The 11,687-nt window shown below is 36.7% G+C and overlaps 1 protein-coding gene across 1 annotated transcript; it reads right to left on the bottom strand.

The window, feature by feature from the left end:
- Positions 1-1,746: 1,746 nt before the first annotated feature.
- Positions 1,747-2,666, bottom strand: LOC135642421 (protein P21-like). The gene has a single exon (XM_065158559.1). The coding sequence runs from the start codon at positions 2,649-2,651 to the stop codon at positions 1,965-1,967; it is 687 nt and encodes a 228-aa protein (XP_065014631.1). The 5' UTR covers positions 2,652-2,666; the 3' UTR covers positions 1,747-1,964.
- Positions 2,667-11,687: the final 9,021 nt, after the last annotated feature.

The raw sequence follows: 11,687 nt of genomic DNA, 5'->3' as shown, positions 1-11,687 counted from the left end.
TCCGATTCTTCGGTGCATCGTCCTCTCTTGCAGCTTGTTGCCCAATCGGCGGTTGACCTCCCCAACCCCGATATCCTTGGCGCAATTTCGCTCTCCTTAGCTCGATGCCCGACGTCCGAAGCGTTCAGCCATCCAATATCCTGACGTGATCTCTTCCGGCGCAACGTCAATTCCTCTTGCGTTAACTTTCTAATCCTAATCGAGTAGACCTGCATCACTCAAAATGCATTTTAAATTATAAACACATATCAAGTGGTTTCATCATCAAAATACGAGATTCAACACAATATTCCTGATCTAATAAAAAATATCATAACAAAGGAAGTGTAGTTGTCACCAAATGAAATTAGGACTAAGGAATATGATGATGATGATGATGCTCTTGGAGGGAGTCGATGAAAATTCTAAAAAAATATTATTATTATTGATAGAAGATTACAATAGAGGTAAATATAAAATAATAATTTTATATTTCTTACATCGTTAATCAATATATGATTTGAGGATAAATCATATATTTAAATAATTAATTTGATCATGTAATTTTAGTATATGATTAAAAAAAATTTCTCAAAACTTATATAAATACGAGCCAAATTTGAAGGAATTTTAACTATACATCTAAAATCCTTAAACTCTCTATAATATTCCATTTCAATTAAAGTATTAGAAGAAGACAATGATTTTGTAATATTGGATTTTTTTTTTTGTTGGTCTCTTTTGTGTTTGATAAAGTAAGACAATGATAGCATGTGTTGTTTGATGTCGGTATCATGATTTAAATCTTTTTTATTGGAAAGTCATAAGTTTGATATGCCAATCACAACTTTTCTTTCGAATAATTGTTTATTATTTTTTATCTCTTTTGATATCTTGGAGATCTAAATTTTTCTTTTTTTCATCGGTTCTAATGTTATTGAGATCACATAGATTTATAATAACTTGACTATTATATTAAACTATAAAAGATAAATACAAAATGATTGTGAATATTAGTGATCAACCCAAGAACAAAAAAGAACCTTCGATATCTAACTGTTGACGTTGGCTTTTTCAAAGGCTGTTAAACACATAGACTTCTCAAACTGTTGACGTTGGCTTTTTCAAACTGTTGACGTTGGCTTTTTCAAAGGCTGTTAAACACAAACTTCTCAAACTGTTGACGTTGGCTTTTTCAAAGGCTGTTAAACACAAACTAAAACTTAATCCAATATCTAAATTACCAAAGTCATTTCTAGTCCTTTTGATGAGAAGGCTTCATAACTAGTGGAAATTGACACCACTCTTCAAGACAACCACAACTTTTCTTGGGTGGTGAAATATGTCATGGAACAAATGGAAGTGTTCAGATCCTGCTTCAATCTAATTAATTTCCTGTTACGTATGACAGGATTTTTCTTTCACCCAAAAACAAGCAGAACATTTGGAGAGAGAATGTTAAAGCTTAATTGGTGTTGATAAAAAATCATATCCAGATCTTTAAATGAAAAATCCATGACTTCATATTTTCTATCTGCCTAACTTGTCAAAATAGGACCTCAAGATCTCTTGGAAGTCCTGAGTCAGATGACCTGAAGTACTATAATATATTGCATGTTTATTTGACTTGATGGCCACATTATTCTAGAACTGGCAATCCATCTAACACAAATTCAAATCATCGAGAGAGATCCAAAAAGACCATATGACAAGATCTAAATGTTGTGATATTATATTTTTCTCGTGTTTGATGCCAACAAGAGATCCTATTGTCGACTTCTATAGAAACTTTCATAACATCAAATGACGTACAACATAGGGATATGAGATATATCACTTGTGCAACAAAGCACTCATCAATTCGGATGTCAATACAGACACCCTCTTATTCGTTGTTATTACTGGGTAATTGGCTTATTATTCTTTTATCTACGAGTAGATTCTTTGTACGTCCGCCGTCACCTCCTTCTCCTCCCACGTGATAATTAAGGGCAGAAGACAACCCTGTAATTAGTCCCACCGGGGCAGGTGAAGGTGCTGGTTGCGTCGTCCTTGGGGTAGCTGTAAGCATCGGGGCAGTTGTTCTTGAAGAACATGGAGTAGTTTGTCGGCCCGCAGCTGCCGGATGTGCAGCAGTACTCATCAGTTTTGAACACGGTGCAAGGGTTGTTGCAGCCGCCCGGCGCCCTCAGCTCCGCGGGGCACTGCCCGTTGATGTCGGCGGAGCACCGTATGCCCCGGCAGTCCCCCGAGGTGGGGCTGAAGTCCATGGGCACGTTGAAGCCGTCGACGAGGGAGATGTCGATGAAGTCCATGTTCTGGAACTGGTTGAGGGCGAACTCGGCCAGCGTATTGGGCGGCGTGCCGTAGCCTTGGCACTCCAGGAGGCCGCCGCAGTCGCCTGTCTGGCAGCTACCGCTGCCGCTTCCATCGAAGGAGCAGTCGGTGCGGGCCCAGACGCGGCCGCCTGTGGTGCCGGGATTGACGTTGATGGTCCAGGTCTGGCTCGGGTCGAGCTGGCGGCCGCCCCCGGGGACGGCGGCGGCCCAGACAGTGAAGGAGCATTGGTTGACGATGTCGAAGGTGGCTGCATGGGAGACGACGAAGAGCAGGGGGAGGAGGAGGAAGGAGAGGCCGCCGAGCGATGCCATTGCTGCACCAGAGAAGGCCATTGCTGCACCGGTAGGAGGAGGGAGTATATATAGAGTGCAAGGAGAGGTAGACGAAGCTTCGAGCGGTTGGCATGGAAGTGACTACATGACAAAGATGAAGCTTACGGTTGTATGCTGATGGCATCATATGTGGAAGTCTATCTCTTGTCCGTGCCATGCATGGTGGAAGGAAGGATCGCTTAGATGCCACGAAAGGAGCTAAGAACCAAATGACACAATGGAATGTGGACGTAAAAGCGTTGGCACGATACGGCCGAGGAAATAGAATAGAAAAGAGGTGCAATGGACAAAGACGAGTTGATGTGGGGTATATACTGGCGGCCAAGTCTCTTTGGCATCATTGAAGCTATCTCCACCGGTTAGGCATTTGTTTCCAAGCTGCACAGTGTTTCCACCGGTTAGGCCAAAAGTTTGTTTCCAAGCTTCACATTGACTACAGGTTCGACCTGTGTGGATGATGGGGTCGGATCACATGAGAAATAGTTGGCCAAAAGTTTGACCCTAAATTCTATACAATTCTCCTCTAGAAAGTTAGTTTGATAGACGGTAAAGTTTGCTTGAGATTAACCACGATGATGTATGTATACATGAGTATTAGGATCGAGTAATACTTTTAACTCGATGCTAGTGAAAAGCAGATGGATATTACGATTTTTGTTATTATTATTATTTTGTTAATTAATTTATTTTATTTTTTTTTCAAAAATAATAAATTTTACTACTTATATAAAATGTTTTATGTTTGTTGCCTTCGTACGTAATTTATCAATTTACATTATAGAATATTTATATTATGATCATCAATATTAAGTATCGTTTAGCATAGAAGTTGATTGCGAGTAGTAATCTACGAATTGGTCATTAATGGTTTATCATTTCTATATAAACTGAGTTACATAATTGAGCCAAATAATGAAGTAGATTAAATCATGTTACACATTGAAATTGGAAAGTCAGGTTAAAAGTTCTAATTAATTTAACAATTGGTCACCCATATTGGAACCTTTTGTTGTCCTTTTTCGATTGTTAAAAGAGCATCTCTGTCTCTTTATTTATTATATTTATGTTTGTTTTCCTAAGAATAAATGGATTTTAACAATCAAACTTCTTTGAAGTTTATATGAAATTTACTGAATAATGTTTCGATCCTCGGGCTTTGAATCTCTAGTCAAAATAATTGGGTCTCCAAAGGCACCTTCATCCAGTTCTGTGTTGACGACTGCGTCAAAATCCTAATGGTAGGTTGTAATTAATTAGCATTTCAAACTTCTTTTAGGGTATTTTTTGTGAAGGGACACGAAAGATAGTAATGAGATGTAAAATAGGATAGCAAAAGTGGTACTATGGTGCAGGGCAGCATATACAGATCTCAAGGTATCAATGATGTAAAAGGGAGTCTTTGTGCTTTAAGGATCAAGTTTTGATTCTTGATTTATTCGAAAATTAATTTCATAGCTAAGCACTTTTCTTCCTTGCTTTGGTGAAACGCTGCGAGTGAGGAGTTGCCTTCAGTGGTTGGCAATCCAGATGAGGCTATTGTGGATGTTCCGTTCCACTGTTCACAAGCAACTTTCTCGTAACAAGGGTGCGGTGGAGGTAAGCGTGATGACGGTAGCCTCGGCTGTCAGGAACAAAGAATCCCAGAGGGTGCAAGGCACGTGCGTCTACCTCAGTTGCTAGCGTTGTCTCGGTTCCAATCCAACATAGGTGAGTGTTTGATTCTTGCCCTCCTTCATCTTCATTAGGATTAGATCGTGTGTTTGCTAATGTCAATTGGCTTAATCTGTCTAATCTTTCTTCTGTTAAACATCTTAGTTGGTGTTGTTTTGATCATGCTCCTTTTAGGTTCTCGATTGTTTCAAGTCAACAGAATAAGATGCATCCTTTTCGTTTCCATAACTTATGGATTGAAAACTATGGGTTCCATGAGGTCTTAAGTGCCAATTGAACTTCCCTTAACCACCTTGTCCATTTTGATAGCAGTTTGAGAATTTGGACCAGCACGCTATTGAGGTCGAGAGTCTTCTAATATCTAACTTTAAATTTAAAGACTCCCAATCTGACCTTACTGTTGAAGCCATTTATCTTTCATGTCATTCATAAAAGATTGAATTTTATTCTCAAACAAATTAATCTCAAATTGTGGGTTTTGGCCAAAGGCCATTGGATCGATCGATGATGGTGATCATAACATACGGTACTATCATAATCTCATTTCTTTTAGGAGTAAGGCAAAATCTCATCAACTCTATTAAGGTTGGTTCTAAAGTTATTATTGCCCAACATCCATAAATCAGGTCTCATTTTGTTGATTTTTATAGACATTTGTGAACCCAGCTTGCCACTACTATTACCCCATCTAGTGCTTGCTCTATCATGCCATACAAGTTCCCATGCATCCTTGATTCGGCCTTTTGAGCATGAAGATTTGGGATTCTATTCGATCTATGGGCAATGGCAAGAGTCCTCGATCATATGGTTTCACGGTTGAAAGATTTACTTTGTGTGGCGTTTAATTAATTTAATAATTTATTAGTTTTATGTGAGGATTGAGTCTCGTAGATTTCATTCCAGCTTGAATTCGTCTACCATTTTAGACTTTCTACCTATTTCCTTATCTAATTTAAATTATCATATCTTTTTTTAGTTGCTTACAAATTGCATGAAATCTGCATAATATAATTTTCAAATAATAATCAGCATTTCTCAAGGGTCATAGTATTTAGAATGATATTCTTATTGCTAAAAAAAAAAAGTTGCACATGCCTTATTTAGGTCTAAGGAGGTCTCTGTCATTATTAAGGTTGGCCTTGAGAAGGCTTACGATTGGCTTTCTTTGGACTGCAATCATAATTGCTCTTGATAAATTTATTTTTCTAATTAATTTATTAATTTGATGTCCGTTGAATCTCATATTTTGATGATCAAATCAATTGATGAGTTTACAATCTAATTCATGTTTTGAGAAAAATGATGCAGGATTAATCATGATCATAAAACAGTAAAACAATTGAAGAAAATAAATCAAACAGTAAAGCTACGATGATGCTCCTCAAATCTCCAAACCTGTTATTTAAGGAGGAGAAGGGAAGAGGAGAATAGGAGATGACGACCTAGAAAGCCTCTAACCTATGAACCTTTGGTTCCCTCCTATTTATAGAGGTCTCTTATCAATTTAATCATAATGGATCCTACTATAATGGAACCTCTAGGCCCAATATCGAGCTAGCCGTGAATCATACTTGTCAAAACTCCTTCTGATTCAATGAATTATTATATGGTTTCACAGTTGAATTTGATCATGGTTGTTAGAACATAATCTTTGATTTGGTTTAATTAATTTCATAACTTATCGATTTTGCATAAGGATTGGATCAAAACATTAATATATTTCATTCCAACTTAAATTCGTCTACCATTTTAGACTTTCGACCTATTTCCTTATGTAATTTAAATTATCGTATCTTTTTACGAATCGCATGAAATCTCTACTGTGTAATATAATTTCCAAAGAATGATCAGCATTCCTCAAGGGTCGTAATATTTAAGATGATATTCTTATTGCTCGGGAAGTTGCGTACTCCTTATTTAGATCTAAGGAGGCCTATGTCATTATTAAGGTTGGCCTTGAGAAGGCTTACGATTGGCTTTCTTTGGACTACAATTATAACTACTCTTGAGAAATTTATTTTTCTAATTAATTTATTAATTTGGTGTTTGTTGAATCTTGAATTTTGATGATAAAATCAATTGATGAGTTTACGATCTAATCCATGTTTTGAGAAAAGTAGTGTAGGACTAACCACGATCATGAAAAGGCAAAACAATTGGAGTAAGAAGAATCAAACATTAGGTCGAAGTAAAAAAACGGGCATCGGGTCGAAAGAATCGGATGTTGCACCAAGATCATATGTTGGAGAGTCAACATGCCGATGGATTGGGTGATACACCAAAGGTTCGGACGATGTGTCGGAAGTTCACAGAAAGTTCGTCGGAAGTTCAGATGAACAAATGATGTGTCGGACAACTAAGATTTTATGAATTGTAATTGTTTGTCTTAATTATCATAGTTAGGTCTTTATTGTTAGGATCAAGAACGACACTAAGAGGGGGGGGGGTTAATTAGTGCAGTGGATAAAAATAACAAATTTAATCGCTTTCGAAAAACTTCGTACAATGAAACTCTTAGTGTGACGAAAATCATATTGAAATGTCATTTGACTTGAATAAGTTTGTAAGTGAGTAGAGAAGTGGGGATCGGACAGCTTACAATAAATTAAAATGGAATGTAGCAAAAGTAAAGTATGCACCAAGAAAAGAACACGCCAATTTTACAGTGGTTCGGTCATCCAACCTACGTCCACTCCGAAGTTCTCCTCCGTCGAGGTCATTGGCATCCACTAATGGCCTTCTTTCAATAGGCGAAGACCAACCATCTCTTTACAGTGCTTTCTTCTTTTCACGAGTTTAGGAGACAACCCTTACAAGCCTCACACCTCTTTTTGGATGATTGTAAAAATAAAGAGAGAGAGGAGGAAGCTTTTTGCACTTTTACAACACTTTTACACCTCAACACTTAAAGATTTTTTTCACACTTTGATTGCCCTTTCATGAAAAAAATGGTGGGGTATTTATAAGCCCCGATGACTTTAAAATTGGAGCAAAAAAGTGTCTTATCTCAGGTTTCTAAGGTACTAGTGGTACCACCGCTTGCAGCACTGACATTGGGTGGTATTGCCCAATTTGATGATACTACCGCTTGATAGAGCCTCGGAGACTAGGCTCTAACAGTACCACCGACAGTAATAACTATCGACGGTACCACCGCTTGGTAGTAATAACTACCGATAGTACCACTGCTTGGTAGTAATAACTATCGACGGTACCATCGCCCAATCTGGGCGGTACCACCACCCAGGCTTCTTGGTGACTGAGCCCTAGGCGGTTCCACCGCCCCAGTCTAGCGGTGCCACTACCAAATAGGGTTCGGTAACCTGGTTGGGCCTTGAATCCAACCCAAACCAATCCATTTACGGACCTAGTTGGCCCTTAACAGGTTTAATGAGATTACTCCCAAACTTAAGCCTAATTATATACTAACTATGATTTTTAAGGCATACACTAAACAAAACAAGTTCGATATATCTAGGTTTCTTCCGACGATCTTCGGGCGGACTTTCGATAATCTCTCGATAATCTTCTAATAGACTCCCGACAAGCTCCTAGACTTCATGATGATCTTCTTGGCTAGTTCCGACGAGCTTCTTCTCTGCCAATTCCAGTGGCACTTTCGACGAACCTCTGGACTCTCGACGAACTCTCGAACTCCCAAAGAATTCTCGATCTTGACTCCGGCACTTCATTTTGCTTTATGCCTTAATCGCTATCGTAGTTAATCCTGCACACTTTTTTCAATATATAGATTAGATCAAACAATTTACCAATTGATTTCATTATCAAAATCTGAGATTCAATAATCTCCTCTATTTTTATGATAATAATCAATTGATGACATAGTTAACCTTAACTCCCCCTATCTATATGTCATGCTTGAGAAAGAAACACTCTTGAATTCAAGACCTTTTGAATTCAAGCATCAAATCGATAAGTTATATGCATTTAAACTTATTGACATGCACATCATGATACTAATAATGATTTATCATTTCAAAATACGATACCACATATTTATCACAATAAAAATGATGTCAAGGCATGACATCCATTGTCAAGTCCAACATCGAATGATGATAGACAATCATCATTTTCAAGTATGATATCAATTTCAAATATGAAATTTAGCAAGATTTAAATTTCAAGTTTGATAAAAGATGACAATTCATCAATCTGAGGCATGATACTAATTGTAAATAGGAAATTAAGCATGATGAGTTCGATACCTCATCATAATGATACGAAATTAAGCATGATTTTAAGAATGAAACATTTTCAAATATCCATGCCACATTATGATGTGTTTCAAGCATTCATGATACATTTCAAGTATCTACGATATATACGATGCATGTGCGATACATTTTGATATTTTTCAAGCATTTGTGATGTATTTGACGATACCAATCACATTTCAAGCATTCGCAATACATTCAAGCATTTATGATACGATACATTTTACACATTATGCCAAACATTCATAATGCCAAGTTGTCATCAATTTGTCACATTTCTCCCCCTTTGTCATCAACAAAAAGGCAATCGTCTCAAGCAAAATTTGACTTATTACGATAGGATTCTTCTTGAAAGGAAAAGCGAAGGAAAGATTCATGAATATCCATCAATAAAATATGTTTCTCATTAAAAATTCACAAGAGTGAAATCCGTGAGAGATATATTTGTCAATTAAATCCACGAGAGAAGAGACTAAGTGTATCAAAAATCATTAAGTAATGAAGCAAGGGTATGAAGTAAATTTGATACCAAGTAAATTAAAATTTTAGATTTCGTGAAAGCTTTATTTACAAAATAAAATAAATTCATGAAAGCTTTATTTACGAAAAATCGAGAAAGTCTGGAAAAGATATATAATAAACTCATGCATTCTAATAGTTTAACATCCCTAACTCTCTTATAATGAAATCAAATTGTCTTCATTTAAAGGTTTTGTAAAGATATCAGCTAATTGATATTTCGTATCAATAAACTCTAAAGATATATCATGGTTATTAATATGATCTCTTATAAAATGATGCATAATGTCAATATGTTTAGTTCTAGAGTGTTGAATAGGATTTTTTGTTAAACATATTGCACTTGTGTTATCACATTTTATGGGAATGTTCTTAAGGTGAATTCTATAATCTTCTAATGTATTTTTCATCCATATAACTTGTGCACAACATGCACCAGCAGTTATATACTTAACTTCGGTTGTAGATAATGTAATCAAGTTTTGTTTCTTGGAAGACCAAGAGACAAGTGCATGACCTAAGAATCGACATATTTTTTATGTGCTTTTTCTGTCTTCTCTACATCCAGTAAAATCCGCATAAGCATAAGCAATTAATTCAAAGTTTTTAGATTTTGGATACCATAATCCTAGATTAGGGGTTCCTTTAAGATATCTAAGAATTCTTTTAATAATTTTAAGATGAGATAGCTTAGGATTAGATTGAAATCTAGCACAAAGTCCTATGCTAAACATGATATCCGGTCTAGTTGTAGTGAGGTAGAGTAAACTACCTATCATACCCCTATAAGTTTTTTGATCAAAGCTTTCTCCACTTTCGTCCATCTCTAATTTAGTGGAGGTACTCATAGGAGTATTGATAGCTTTTGAACCATCTATATTAAACCATTTTAGCAATTTTAATGCATATTTGGTTTGACTAAGAAAAATATACTAAGTTGTTTGATTTGTAAGCCTAAAGGGAAGGTTAGTTCACCCATTAAACTCATTTTAAACTCTTGGCTCGTACTTTTGAAAACAATTCGAATAAGGATTCATTTGTAGAACTAAAAATAATATCATTTTAGACTTTTGACCTATTTCCTTATGTAATTTAAATTATCATATCTTTTTACAAATCGTATGAAATCTCTACTGCCTAATATAATTTCTAAAGAATAATTAGCATTCCCCAAGGGTTATAATATTTAGGATGATATTCTTATTGCTCGAGAAGTTACATTCTCCTTATTTAGATCTAAGGAGGCTATGTCATTATCAAGGTTGGTCTTGAGAAGGCTTATGATCGGCTTTCTTGGACTACAATCATAATTGCTCTTGAGAAATTTATTTTTCTAATCAATTTATTAATTTGGTGTTTGTTGAATCTCGAATTTTGATGATGAAATCAATTGATGAGTTTTGATCTAATCTATATTTTGAGAAAAGTGATGCAGGACTAACTACGATCATGAAAAGACAAAATAATTGGAGTAAGAAGAATCAAACATTGGGCCGGAGTCAGAAAACGGGCATCGGGTCAGAAGAATCGGATGTTGCACCAAGATCAGATGTTTGAGGCAACATGCCGATGGATCAGGCGATACACCAAAGGTTCGGACGATGCGTCGGAAGTTCGTTGGGAGTTCAGATGAACAAATGATGTGTCGAACAATTGAGATTTCATGATTTGTAATTGTTTAAGTCTTAATTATCATAGTTAGATCTTAATTTGAGTTAGTTTTGGGAGTAATTTCACTAACTCAATTAGGAGCTGTTGGGAAATATATGAGCGACATTACATGCGTAGTGGAAGAACATAAAATAAAAATCTCAAATTTCCCAATACGTGTTCGTCGTCGTGCGTAGAATGGTGTGCAAAACACGTGAAATAGAAAACCACGTGTGAGATAGTTGTGTTACCTAGGGAGATAGTATATCCCTAAATCCCTACAGATCTATAGGAGTGGATGAAGGAGGTTAAGCATCCTCCTCTCTAGTGGTGATCCACACAATAGGGTTGCAACAATGTTCCTCAAATCTCCAGGCCTGCTATCTGAGGAGGAGATGGGGAGAGGAGAATAGGAGGTGATAACTTAGAAGCCCTAGCCTATAGGCCTTTAGTTTCCTCCTATTTATAGAGGCCCCCAGTTAACCCTAATGAATCCTACCTTATTGGGTATTGGATCTCCATCAAATTACCCAAGTTTATCTAGTGGGTCTCTATCCAATAATCTCTTATTAGCTCTTATTGGATCTCATCCATGAGATCTAATAATTCAGGGGCTTATTGGATATCTTATAAGATAGGGGTTCCAGCGGATATCTCATATTTGAACATCTACTCGTCGCAACACTTACCATATGTGTGTGACCCTCTAGGCCTAATATTGAGCTGGTCGTGAGTCACACCTATTAGAACTTCTTCTGGCTTAGTGAATTATTATCTCAATAATAATTCATTCGACTTATCGACTACGGACGTACTAGGCCACTACGCCGCAGTTCCTAGATGATACAAGGGAATCCAGTCCTTTGGACCTATATATCCTTAGTTACCGTGTATCTATAATCCCTCATTCATCTAATATCCTAGAGACCATATATCGGGAATGGTACTGTTGCTAGTC

The sequence above is a fragment of the Musa acuminata genome, chromosome BXJ3-7 (genome assembly GCF_036884655.1).
Source record: "Musa acuminata AAA Group cultivar baxijiao chromosome BXJ3-7, Cavendish_Baxijiao_AAA, whole genome shotgun sequence".
Lineage (NCBI taxonomy): Eukaryota > Viridiplantae > Streptophyta > Magnoliopsida > Zingiberales > Musaceae > Musa > Musa acuminata.
Note: the sequence above shows the minus strand (reverse complement) of the source record. Positions and strands in the feature narration are given on the sequence as shown.

What these genes read in the sequence shown, in the direction of transcription:
- LOC135642421 (XM_065158559.1), bottom strand. Translation starts at nt 2,651, where the DNA reads ATGGCCTTCTCTGGTGCAGCAATGGCATCGCTCGGCGGCCTCTCCTTC.